Below are 13,476 nucleotides of genomic sequence, written 5' to 3' on the forward strand. Positions count from 1 at the left end.
AGGCCTCATACCTGCCTCTGAAATCTGTATATGCGTTGCATCGACACACAAAATGCTCCTCGCTCTCCACCTCCTCTGTGCAGGTCTGTAAAGACAGTAAAATCCGCTCCGAGTAGGTAATGCCGCCATTGAGTAAGAGCATGGATAACCGCCAAAAGCTCTTTCTCATAAATCTGTGCTATCATCTCCGGCCTAGAGAACAATCGACTCTCTCAGTCCTGTCTTCGTCCTTATCATTCTGTTCTTTCTGTGCCTTTTTACGACACTTCGCGGAGATATGTCCATGTTTCCCGCATCCAAAGCATTTCCCCTCCTTGATGAATCGAGCTCGCTCCTGAGGAGTAAGCTTGGGTCGTGCATCCTTTTTCTCTGGGTTGCTCTTTTTCTTTCTACTTTCATTCCCAGAACTCTGTTCGGCTCGTTGTGTCATGGCCTCATCTGTGGGGTAGGTCAGACTGCTAGAGTGAATGGCAAAGCCCCGCTTCGTATGACTCATCAACTCCTGAATAGAAGCTGACTTTTGCTCCAAGCAGTGATCTCGGATCTTTGTAGGTAGACCCAAGGTGAACCGCTCAATCTGTTCTCTGAACGAGATCTTCTTGAATGAAGAGGCGGGTAGAAAAGAGCTCCACAATCTCTCACAGTAAGCATTTATTGTATCTTTCTTGGTCATCCGAAGATGGTTCCAAGCAGCTCGTATATCTCGTTCATACTCTTGCATCAACCAAGAAGAAATAAAAAGCTTCTTAAATTTCACCCATTTAACTAGCGCAGTCTTGTTTAAAAGAAGCGTGGACCACCAAGTGCGAGCATTCCCCTTAAAGTCAGAGGCAGCTCTCCGAATCTTGGAGTGCTCTGAGTAGCATCCTCCCGCGAAAGCGATGTCAAACTGTTGTATAAAGACAAAGCCTTCGAAGCATCTGAGTATCCTGAAAAAGTATCAAATTTGATGGAGTGGCCACCTTCCTTAAACTCTCGGACTTTCTTGCTTTTATCTTCCAGAAAGTCATACTGGTTGGCTTTATAAAAATTCTTCTTGTTCGCATAAAAGTGTCCGTCATCGGAATCTGAGTTGTTTGTAGACGAGTCCTCAGTAGAATTGTAAGTCTCTGGGCGAGATTTAGCCTTCTTCGCCTTTTTCTTGCCCTTTCCGAAGCGTTGTTTCTTGCTTCGCTTTTTACCTTTTCTGTCTTCTTCGCTCGAATCTAAAGAGCTAGAAGAACTGCAGAAGAAGAATAAGAAGAAGAACTGGGTACTCCTTCAAAGTGAACACACTTCTTCTGTTTCTTTGCTTTGTCAAATGTCGACTGACGACCCAAATAACCCGGGAAGTAAGTGCCTTTCTTCTGCTTTTTGCCATGCTTTTTGGCTTTCCTTTGAGTGTCAAAAAGCTGAGCAATCCGTGCATCAACCACCTCTTCTAATTCCTTCTCTGAATATTTCTTGTGAGCAAAAGGTTTCTTGAGAGCGGGTTTCGGGGGTGGTGTAGTGGTTTTCTGCCACTGCTCGTGCACTTCCTCAAAAAAAGTCTCGCTCATATACTTTGCAAATTTTGGATCCTTCGCAAAATTGAGCATCATCTTCGTTGCATCGTCGATCAATTGACGACGCTCCATCTCTCGTCGCTCCGCCTGAGTAGGCCCCTGAATCCTACCTGCCCAGTTGCACGCATTCCTTCCCTCTCTGCCCATCTACTCAGTTGTTGCTCAAGAATGGATGCATACAACCGTGCCAGTGTGTGCCCAATCATAATAGTGCGATAATTCCCACGCTCCATCGGGTCTCTTGACTTGAAGATAGGTACGATCGTAGATAGGCTCCAAGTGTCCGATAGGCCCTCACACATGGCACGGTTAAACATAACTGCTAGAAGCTCTGCTAGTAGGTCTTTGGTATGCATGAAATGCTCAGCGACTAAGCCATCATGATCATATGCTCTCCTAGTCCTCATCCTGTCAATAGCTTTCTTCACCATCTCAACGGTGAAAAAAGCACATGCGTGTGGGCATGGTTCGGGGGGGTTGGGGAGGGACGGCTGTCCAAGAACTGTGTACAAAGATGATGCGTACTGACCCCAGGTCTCTGTGGAGGAAATAGCAGGGGGGGGGGACTGCTCATGAAAGAGCTGCCACGCCTCACGCGAGTCCTGACTCAAGAATAGCTGATATAGATCTGTTCGAGTCGAGCCAAAAAAGCCCTCTTCTTCCGCCGTACTAGGTGTCGGAAGTCAATCTATGACTGTCTGTGCGTGACGTTCCCCAAAAGCACCTCTCTCTGAAGTCTGGCGGCACTCCTCATCGTACCAGCTGTGCGTGACGTCCCCCAAAAGCACCTCTCTCTGAAGGCTGGCTCTAGTCTGGCGGCACTCCTCATCGTACCAGCTGTTCTGAGGCATGCTCCCTGATCGACGGCTCTGCTCAGGCTGGGTGTGTGGGTATGCTTCTGCTGCTGCCTCATGTAATGTCTGTGTCAGTATAGTAGTTAGCTCCTCCAAAGGTCGCCCCGGGTCCTCAGTGCATAGGCGTCTGTAGATCCCGTCGATGTATACAGAATCCGTCTCCTGTGTGAATGTGTAGCGAGTAGGGGCTGCTACCCGTGGCCTGTGTGCTACACTAAACTGGAAAGGGATGGTCATCGACACCAGAGCATGATCTACTGCTACCCCGATCGGTCTGGGCCCAACTGTGAGATCCTGGATACTAGAAATGAGATTCGGCTGTGCCATGACATAGTCCACTGTGCTGGCTCCATGCCTGCGTGGGAAGCATGTAAAACCTCCCGCGGCAGGAAATCTTTGTAGGCCGTTCAAGATGGCCAATCCATGTGCGGTGCCCATGTCTATCAGGTGTCGCCCATACTCAGTATATTCCACATCGTGTGATAGTCTGGACAAGCCCGTCTCCACGATATCTAGCTCTCTTAGCATCTCCTCTGCAGTATCATAAAACATTGTCTGGTGATGGGCAGTCCTAGCATTGAAGTCCCCTAGCATGATAATGTCACCATCCCTAGAGAACTCCCATATGTCATCATCCAGAATAGAGAAAGGGGACTGTCCTCTAGGTGATGCATAAACTGATGTACTCGGGGGAAAGTAGCAAATAGCTAGGTAGAGATATCTGCCTGTCTCCGCTTTCAATCTCACCCACATGTACCTAGCCTGCTCATCCCTACGGGCTATATGTATCAGTGGCTGTAGATCCTCTCTAAATAACATTGCCACTCCCCCTGAGCCCCGCCCTCTGTGTTCTGAGCGTGTCTCTTGTCTGTAAGCTGTCTCCCACCTGTATCCACTGATGTGAGGCATGGATTGCCCAGGGGCCTGGTGTGTCTCAGAGTAAAAGATGATGTCTCTTCCAGTAAAGCTATCCTCAAAAGCACCTACATCGAGACACATAGATCCATTACAGTTCCAAGCACCCACTTTGAGTGTGGTCCCATAAGTCTCGCACTGTCATGTGGAGTGTCGCTCTATTATTACCACTTTTCCGTGTCGGTAAAAAGCAATCTTGCCTTTTCCCCTTGCCGCTCTAATCTCCCGCATTACTTCCTGCATATGAGCGATCTGCGAGAGGGTGAGATCATCCCCGAGAAAGATGCCAGTCTCTTTAAGAGTTTGTCTTTTCTTCAAGAAGGACTTCTTCGCTTCCATGGAGGGAAAACGGAGGATGAGTGCTCTTTCTTTTGAGGTTTCTCCACTACTTCCACTTTTCTTTATGTTGCCCACTCTCCATGCCCTTGTGTGCGTCGGCTCATGAACCCCCATCAAGGCTGTGAGTTCTTTTACTTCTTCGTCCACATTGCCTTTGTCTTTAAGACCGCAAATTCTCACATGTAAAGCGCGCACCCGTCTCCTTTGCTCCTCCTCTAGTGTCTGATTAATGATAGTGGGTGTGGACCTGTGCGTTATCTCCTTGCCTTTTCCTTTCTTGGCCACCTTGATCCGTTTCTCGGCTTCATCCGCCTTCTGTTGAGTTTTGGTAAGAACATCTACCCAAGAGGTCGTCATTTCTTTGTGTTGCTCTTCTCCCTCTTTGATGGCCCGTACTTGCTCCTTGATTGTGTTGATTTCTTCGATTACTGAGGGTTGTAGTTCGCCCTCTTCCAGTGTGTTTCTTGATCGTGCTTCGGTGAGATCTTTCTTGAGCGACGCAATCTCTTCCTCTTGAGTCGTCACTCGGTCTTCCAGCGTACTTATCTTGCTCTCTTGGATCAGCATGCGTCCTTCGAGCACGTTTATTGTGCCCAAGAGATTACGGTTCATCTTGGTAATGATCTCCGTCATTTCCTCTTTGCATTTTTAAATAGCATCCTCTAGGGGGTCGGCTTTATCGCTCAGCTTTCTCATGCTTGGTTGTGCACCCACACCAGCAGCGGACGCGATAGCTGGGCGAGCGGAGGAGCGTGGGGCGGTACGGCAAGGGAGGGGGAGCGATAGAGTGCAGACGAGAGATAGAGAGAGAGGGGGGGAAGAGGGGGGGGGAAGGGGAGAGGGGGGGGTATCAAAAAGAAACAAAATGAAATATTAACGTCTTCGGAAGGCCAAATTGACCTATGAGACTAAGCTTATACAACATAGTGAATCTGATACCGTGTCCCGAAAAAAAAAAAAAACACTTCCTACGCATAGAAGAAGGGGGGGGGAACCTTACGCGGGGCTACAGGCGGAGCGAGGGGGGGCGGGGTTGCAGATGCAGCGCGAGGGGAGGCAGCAGCGCAGGGGGTAGAGAGAGCGGGAGTTGGGGGGCAGGGCAGCGAGCAGGGGCGGATGGAGCCGTGCAGCGCGCAGGAGCAATGAGCACCGCAGGGCAAGGGGGGGCAGGGCAACAAGCACAGCAAGAGAGAGAGAGAGAGAGAGAGAGAGAGAGAGAGAGAGAGAGAGAGAGAGAGAGAGAGAGAGAGAGAGAGGCGCTACAGTAACACAACACATTAAGGCATAAATACAAAAGAAAAAAAGAAAATATATGTTTCATACCTCCCATAGATAGACGTGTGTGTTCCTTGACCCCACTAAAAAGAGTGGTCGTAGTGGGTGTGAATCCATTGTCTGGGCATTTACATTCTCAATCGTAGCCAAAGGATCAACAACCCCCTCATAATCTTCCCATTCTTCCCATTCAAGCCCCAAAGCTCTCATGCTAACCAGGAATACAACTCCTACACCCTTGAATGAAGACTCTTTTACCACATTATTTAGCAGCCCTACATCAACAGTAGCTCCTCCCAACCCGACGCTTGGACCCTCTTTGCTTCTCAATCCAACTCGTGGCGAAACAAATGTTGAAACTGGGGTCGACTCTGAATTTTCCCAGCCATTTTTAGGCCACTCCTGCAGGGGAGAGCGCGAGGAGGGCTAGGCGGGAGGAAGTGCGAGGGGGAGAGGGCGGGAGTGCAGGGAGGGCTGGCGTGAGCACGAGAGGGGCTGGGCAGGAGGAAGCGAGAGGGGGCTGGGCGGAAGTGCAGGGTGGGCAGGAGTGCAGGGAGGGCAGGCGGGCAGGAGGAAGTGCAAGGAGGCTGGCCAGGAGGAAGCGTAGGTGAAGAGAGAGAGAGAAAGAAAGAAAGAAAGAAATCTTTATTTACGTCTTCTAAAGGCCGAAGTCGGCCTATGAGACAAATCAATGTACATCTAGTGGTAGTCCGGGTGTCCGGAAAAGAGAGAGATATGATATGATATGATATATTAACATCTTCAAAAGGCCAAAATGACCTATGAGACCATCAGATACAAAGTGGTGAATCTAATACAATGTCTGAAGTACAAGTACTGAAAGTACAAAAAATGAAAACTGAAAATGAAGTATGAGATATGAAATGTGAAAAGTGAAAATGTAGAAAAGGCCCTCAATGGCAATCTGGGTGTCGTGCTAGAATGCCTCTGATACTCTGCTGGAGTCTCCGTCGATGGAGTGTGCTCCTGTGTCTCGGTCGTGGTCGTCTCGATCTCCCGAGCTCAGTCGCCCTGTCAATGAGGGTGCCTCTGGTATGAATGCGGGTACAACCCTGTGCTGGTGGTTGGTCTCTTGGCTCCCTCGATCCAAAGAAGTCTGTGATCTATCTCTGCGACTGTCGTACTCCATGTCTCCCCAACAGACTATCTCTATGTCGTTGTAGCTCAAGTAGATATAAGCCAAGGCATCTTTGGTCCTGATACCTCATGACTCTATCTAGGGGTCCAAAACCCTCCCTGAATAAGCAATGGAGGCGCCCTCGTATCTCATAATACACAGTGCAGTGGCATATGTAGTGTAGCTCTGTCTCTGGCTCTCTGCCGCATAGTTGACATATCCTAGACTCTGGTGGTATCCCTCTGAATCTACCCGTCTCAATCTCCAGCTGGTGTGAGGATGTGCGAATTTGACCAATAGCACATCGCAGACCATGAGATAAATGAGTGTCCATGTAGTTCGGACGAGTCACAAACCCATCTCCTGAAAGTTGGAGAAGGTGCTCTTTGTAGAAAGCCATCTTCGTGACCAACTCCTGTATCAGCTCTACCCATGTCCTCCTGGTGTCCAACTGTATAAGATCCTGACGAATGAGTCTAATGATCTCCGTCCGTGTGACTGGCAGGGAGGGTGCATCTAGGGAATACTGAAAGGGAGGCAATCTATCCATGCTGAGACCATGCCTCTGAAACCATGAGGTCATCTGTGCATACCAACATGATGCATCTCCTTGCATCACTAACTGTCTAGAGGACTCAAGAGCCAGTCTAGTATATCTGCCTCTATGTGTATCCCATAGACTGTGCATAAAGGACAATGATCTGGTGAGAGCCTCAATCTCTATAGGAGGGGCGGCTACCTCCGCTCGAATAATCGCATGTGGTACAGAGGCCTTGGCTCTAATCATCCGGGATATCATAAATACCAAGGGTCTCTCCATATTCCTCCAACTGTCATGATTCACAGATGGTCCCCAAACTTGGACCCCATAAAGCATAGCTAAAGCAACCAAAGTATCAAAGAGCCATAGTTTTGTTCGTGGTGCTTGAAACTGAACTTGCGAACACATCCTCTCTAGCCCTCTCAATGCCGCATAGGCTCTGGATGGTCTAGTCTCTGCTGCTCTCCTCAGGGTAAACCTCGGTCCCGTGAATACCACCCCCAGATATGTATATTCATCTGTGTACTCCACAGTGTCCTGGCCATATACGAGTGTAGGTGCCGATCTCTTGACCCATTGTGGTGTGGTGTTAAACACCATAACCTTGGTTTTACCAAGGTTCACAGACAGTCCACTATCCTCTGCAAAGTTGTGCAATGCATCCAAATGTCTTTGCATGCCCTCTGGCGACTCTGACATCAACACAATATCATCAGCATATAATAATAAAGGGATCCATGTCCCTGCCAGCTGAGCGCCTCTGTCACCCTCTCTGTCAATGTAGTCAGAGACCTCATCTACATACATACCAAAAAGTGTAGGGGACAAAGGACACCCTTGTTTCACTCCAATAGTGGAATAAACAATGTCAGAAATCCCCTCAAGAGTGCGTACCTGGCCAGTCAACACTGAGCCGTATAAAGCCATGATCCCCCATATGATCTCTGTGGGTACTCCCAACTTCAGTAGCCTGTGCATCAATCTGACCCTCGGCACTGTGTCAAATGCCTTGCGGAAGTCCACAAAGCAACAATACATCCGTCTCCCATGTGCCCGACCCTCCTCAATAATGGCTCTGAGTGTAAGAATATGGTCCAAAGTGGAGAAACCCCTCCTAAATCCAGCCTGTATTGCTGCTCGTATGCCTTCATTTTCTGCCCATTTACTCAGTTGTGCTGTTCAAGAATGGATGCATACAACCGTGCCAATGTGTGCCCTATCATAATAGTACGGTAGTTCCCTGGCACCGTGGGGTCCCCTGCCTTGAAAAGAGGTACAATAGTAGATAATCTCCAGGACTCGGGTAGTCCCTCACACATGACACGGTTAAACAACCGCGCAAGAACCTCTGACAGTAAATCTCTAGCATGTATCAAGTACTCTGCCACCAAACCATCATGATCATATGCTCTCCTAGTCCTCATCCTGTCAATGGCGTTCTTCACCATCTCAGTGGTAAAGAAGGTACTAGTGGCTGGACATGGCTCTAGAGGGTCTCGTAATGGTGGTTGCCCAGGTACTGTATATAATGATGCTACATATTGACCCCAAATCTCAGGAGAGGTAATCACTGGAGGAGGTGAGTGCTCATGGAAGAGACGCCAGGCCTCACCTGAATCTCGGCTCAAAAAGGGCTGACACAAATCACGTTCCATCTGGGCTAAAAAGGCCCGCTTCTTCCGTCGCACTAAACGCCGAAGGGTAATCCGAGACTGTCTGTAAATCTCCTCCACATAAACTGAATCCGTCTCTGGTGTAAAAGTATACCGTGTGTGTGCACTCCTCCATGGTGTCTGAGAGACACTATACTGGAAAGAGACTGAAAAAGTCAGGAGAGCATGGTCCACTGCTACTCCAACAGGCCTAGGGCCCACACTGAGATCCTGAATATGAGAGATGAAGCTCGGTGAAGTCATGACATAGTCTACTGTACTGGCCCCATGTCTGTGTGGAATGCTAGACCATGCGTAGTTGTCATCTCCATGAGATATCTCCCATACTCTGTGTGCTCTTTATCCTGTGAGTGTCTGTCAAGTCCCATCTCCGATATATCCATCTCTCTAAGCATCTCCTCCGAGGTATCATAAAATACCGTTTGGGAGTTGGCCGTCCTGGCATTAAAGTCTCCCAAGAGAATGATATCTCCATCTCTAGAGAACTCCCATATGTCATCATCAAGTATAGAGAAAGGGGATTGCCCTCTAGGTGAGGTATAGACTGATGTGCTAGGGGGAAAGTAACATATAGCAATGTATAAGAATTTGCCTGTCTCAGCTCTCAGTCTCACCCACATGTATCTCGCCTGGTCATCTCTCCGGACAATCTGTAATAGCGGCTGCAACTCTTCCTTGAATAAGACTGCTACCCCTCTTGAACCTCGACTTCCATGCTGGGATCTAGCGTCTGGCCGACAAGCTGTCTCCCATAAATAACCAGTCACACTTGGCAGCAACTGTCCAGATTTTTGATGTGTCTCTGAGTAAAAGACAATGTCTCTATCTCTGAAGCTGTCTTCAAAGGCACCCACATCCAGCCTATATGATCCATTACAATTCCATGCCGCCATCCGGAGTGTGGTCCCATATATCTCGCACCGTCATGCTGTGCGTTTTTCCAAAACCACTACTTTCCCTCCTCTGTAAAAGGCAATTTTTCCCTTCTCCCTTGCTGCCTTGATCTCTGGCATCAACTCTTGCATATGTGCTATTTGTGCTAAAGTAAGGTCATCCCCCATAAATATTCCAGTTTTCTTAAGTGCTGGTCTCTTCTTCAGGAATTCATTCCTTGTTTCCAAAGTCGGGAAACGCAAAATAAGTGCTTTCTCTTTGACGTTTCCCTTCTCATCCACTCCCTTCTTTCCTACTCTCCAAGCACCTGTGTGCATAGGTTCCGGGATGCCCATGCGCTGCAAGAGTTCCTTCACTTCGTCTTCTACATTTTCGGCGTCTTTGATACCAGTAATACGCACATGGAGGGCTCTAGTCCTCCTCTTCTGTTCCTCCTCAATGGCCATTGATGATGGTAGAAGTCTGTGCGGATTCTGGCATCCGGGCCTTCCCTTTCTTTGCACCTTCGATCCATTTTTCTGCTTCATCAACGTTTTAGAAAGGTGCTCCACCCATGAGGAAGCCTCTTTCGAGTTTTGTTCTTCTCCTCCGCCCATGAAGAAGCCTCTTTCGACTTGAGAGAGAGAGAGAGAGAGAGAGAGAGAGAGAGAGAGAGAGAGAGAAGCTACAGTAACACAAACATTGAAGGCATAAATACAAAAGAAAAAAAATATATATATGTTTCATACCTCCCATAGATAGACGTGTGTGTTCCTTGACCCCACTAAAAAAAGTGGTCGTAGTGGGTGTGAATCCATTGCCTGGGTGTTTACATTCTCCATCGTAGCCAAAGGATCAACAACCCCCTCATAATCTTCCCATTCTTCCCATCCAAGCCCCAAAGCTCCCATGCCCCCATAACCAGGAATACCAACTCCTACACCCTTGAATGAAGACTCTTTTACCACATTATTTAGCAGCCCTACACCAACAGTAGCTCCTCCTAACCCCACGCTTGGACCCTCTTTGCTTCTCAATCCAACTCCTGGCGAAACAAATGTTGGAACTGGGGTTGACTCTGAATTTGCCCAGCCATTTTTAGGCCACTCTGCTCGGCTCCAGAGATTGGACTCGGAATATGAAAAGCTTTTGCCTGTGTTAATGTCAAAATACAGAAGACCCTGCAGATAAATGCAAACAAGGGTCAGTGCAATGCTAGACAAAAGAAACTCTCATCAGCCTCGAGAGAAAGCCCTACTGTACCTTTCTGCTGCTAGCAACCACAACTTGATCAGGACAACATGAATTCACACAGATTTCCTGTATCATAAAAACAACAAAATTTAGAGGGAGGATTCCTGCACATCGAGAGACTGATGTTAAGAGCTCCACAATGAAGAGCATGGTACTACTACATCACTCTTTTAATGTTTGAAGCTGAATTGTCTTAGGCTAAGATGTGAGGATCAGTAACTTGACAATGAGTTCCAGAACTGAGGAGTGAAAACAACTAATTATCGTACTGTACACTGTATTTGTGCCATATGATAGTGGAATGATGCAACAAAAACATGCTGCTTTCAACTAGGAAAACATTTGAACAGACTTGAAGACGCTTATGCTCATGATCTTGAGACACGCAAACATGCATTATCTTTACCAAGAGGCAGTACAGGGAGCGTGAAAACAACAGGGGATGGCCATTCATGAGTCTTCTATAAACACCAAGAACGGGAACTCCTTGCCTTCCTGTCTCGATACAAGAGACTATAAGTCACAAACGATAGTTATTTGCGGCTCATGCAGTTCCCGTTTCGATGATGATTTTGGCAGGCACATTCAGACATGGAGCACATTATAACATTGGTAAGTTATACACTGAGACCAAGGAATCTGACAAAAAGTAAATCCTTTGAAAAAGTGCACTTATCATCTACATCTACCACCCAGCCCCTTTCTTAGTCCAGAATGAGAAATTATTAAACCTTAGAGTGATAACAGAAACTATTGGATTGCAGCACTTAAAAAATGTATGATAAAAATCAGAGGAAAAGAAGCACCTCAAGCAAGTCTCCATTGGAATGAAAAACTTCTTCCCCCATCTTGTAGCAAACACTGTCAACTGCTGTGCAAGGAGTTGAATTGCTGGTAACCTCACCATTTCCATTTCCCATTACATGGCCTACTGATTTCTCCTCTTTAAATTCATGGAACTCTCCGCTGTCATGCGATGCAATTCCTTCTCCGTTACTTTTCATGACTGGCCAATGAAAATCTTGTGTTTCGTAGGCATCTGAAACTCCTCTTGCAAATACAGATTGAAGGTGCCCCATGTTATGACAATTGGCAAACCTTGATATCTGTCAAAGCATGCTCTCTCTCTCTCTCTCTCTCTCTCTCTCTCTCTCTCTCTCTCTCTCTCTCTCTCTCTCTCTCTCTCTCTCTCTCTTTAAAAGAATAGTTTGCTATATATTGAGTACAGAGAGACTTCTAGAGATGCTCAAGAGAGCCCGTCTTCTAGAAGTACAAACTGTGGATGATCAGTGGCAGGGCTGTATGTACATCAAGGTGGAAACTGAGAAGAATAATGAATAAACCACCGTGGAGGGGCATAATGCCACGTGATCGTGCCTCGATCCATATTGAAAAGAACTGTAGTACGCGCCTAGAGTCGAAGAAATTGATGTCATCTTCTCTCTGCTGCCTTAGAGAGGCATGCTAAAGAATCCCATTGGCTGCGCAAGGTATGCAAAAGCTCAGACCAAACTGCAACCAAAGTAGTGGTCACATGGGAAGGACGACCACCCAAAACCTGAGCACAGCGAGCCTTCCATATAATCCACAATACTATGCTGCATATCGTAGCAAAGAGAACATCACGAGGCTGTATGTCAAACTCATGTACTAAAGCAAGCACCATATCCAGAGTGCCCTGTCTGTATCCCAAGGCTGTCAGCAAAAATATTGGATCTGTGGAAGATTCCTCATACATGGTATGTGAGCCTGGATGTCGCAAAAGCCAAGTGCAACCCCCCATGTCACAAAACCCTCCTCAATCCCAAGTCTACCAAAAGGCAGCAAACAGCACGCCATACATAAGGTGCATGTGGGAAAATCCAGAAACAATGGTGGAGCGTCTCCTCCACCTGTGTCGAACAACACTGACAAGCAAGATCATGTCCTGCCCGAGCAGCCCACGTCCCAACCGGGAGACCTACATGCGCTAGCATCCAGAGGAAATACGAAATACGACGGCTGACATCAAGGCTCCAAATGCAGGATCAATACTGATACATGAATGCATGAGAGAGCTTCTGCTCCAACCAATCTTGTAGCTGGCGTGGCTGATGACGGACAGTCTAGTGGCGAAGAATGATATCTTTGCCAATGTGCGCTATATACTCAAAAAATGACACTGTCTCCCTTTGCAATATGTCCCGGTCACATCCACTCTCCTGAATTTCAAACAAGCTGTGCCAGTGGTAAACCTTCCCAAACCCCCAACCTCCATAGCGCTGCCTCCTCTGAAGAAAACACAAGGTCTACACATAAGCGCTTGCCAAAAGCACCTACTACTCGAACTGGCTCATAATGCAAATCCGGCTGTTCATCCTTAGGAGAAGAGCCCTGAAATGTCAGGCGCATGTGCCTTCTACTATGTCTATGATCTGCAAGCGAGAAGACAAGAGTACCTCTGCACACCAAGCGCGGATGCCTGTCATCATCAAAAAAAGCCCACCAGCCCTCATGCATGGGCAGACCCAAGTCACCCAGGATAGCCTGCCGCCAATCCGGAGGAAGAGCATCCTCAAACTCTAGCATTACCGAACTCAATGCTAATGAAATCCGCATAAAGCAAACCTGCCTCTAACCAGATTCGTACAGAAGCTACTGGCCCATCATCCCATCTGGCCCAATCAACATCATCCCATCTGGCCCAATCAATATGAGTTCACTCCCCTAACTGACATCCCTCATGATCACGAACATATGCATTCCAAATCAAGGGCCGTCTCTCAATCTCCTCAATGCATCGCGGTCTTCGGCGAATCATACCCTGACGTACAGTCAGCCAAATCCGTAAAAGTGATCTCATAAAAGGAGATAATTGAGAATAATCCAAAGGAGCATCAATGAAGATGAAACGGATAGTCGTGCGCCAAGGCCCCTCTGCATCTATTGATCCAAAACGTGGCACTGCACGGGACAAAGCATGATACACAAATTGTTCCAGCGATACATCAATGCCAACCTAAAAGCCCAAGTAATAGTATGAATGTCCAAGAGCTAACCAAGTAAACCATTCTGCACACCCCATTGTGGA

At 47.5% G+C, this 13,476-nt stretch overlaps 1 protein-coding gene across 4 annotated transcripts in view; it reads right to left on the reverse strand.

The window, feature by feature from the left end:
* Positions 1-13,476, reverse strand: part of LOC147455506 (transducin family protein / WD-40 repeat family protein) — a 207,026-nt gene that overhangs the window by 63,884 nt on the left and 129,666 nt on the right. For all 4 annotated transcript variants that reach the window (XM_086514270.1, XM_086514269.1, XM_086514268.1 and 1 more), the window contains 3 exons: positions 11,213-11,512; positions 10,416-10,472; positions 9,902-10,333 (listed from right to left, as the gene is read on the reverse strand). In XM_086514270.1, the coding sequence (XP_086370396.1) occupies positions 9,902-10,333; positions 10,416-10,472; positions 11,213-11,512 (789 nt within the window). The remainder of the gene's footprint in view (positions 1-9,901; positions 10,334-10,415; positions 10,473-11,212; positions 11,513-13,476) is intronic.

The sequence above is a fragment of the Adiantum capillus-veneris genome, chromosome 6 (genome assembly GCF_014529385.1).
Source record: "Adiantum capillus-veneris isolate H3 chromosome 6, ASM1452938v2, whole genome shotgun sequence".
Classification (NCBI taxonomy): domain Eukaryota; kingdom Viridiplantae; phylum Streptophyta; class Polypodiopsida; order Polypodiales; family Pteridaceae; genus Adiantum; species Adiantum capillus-veneris.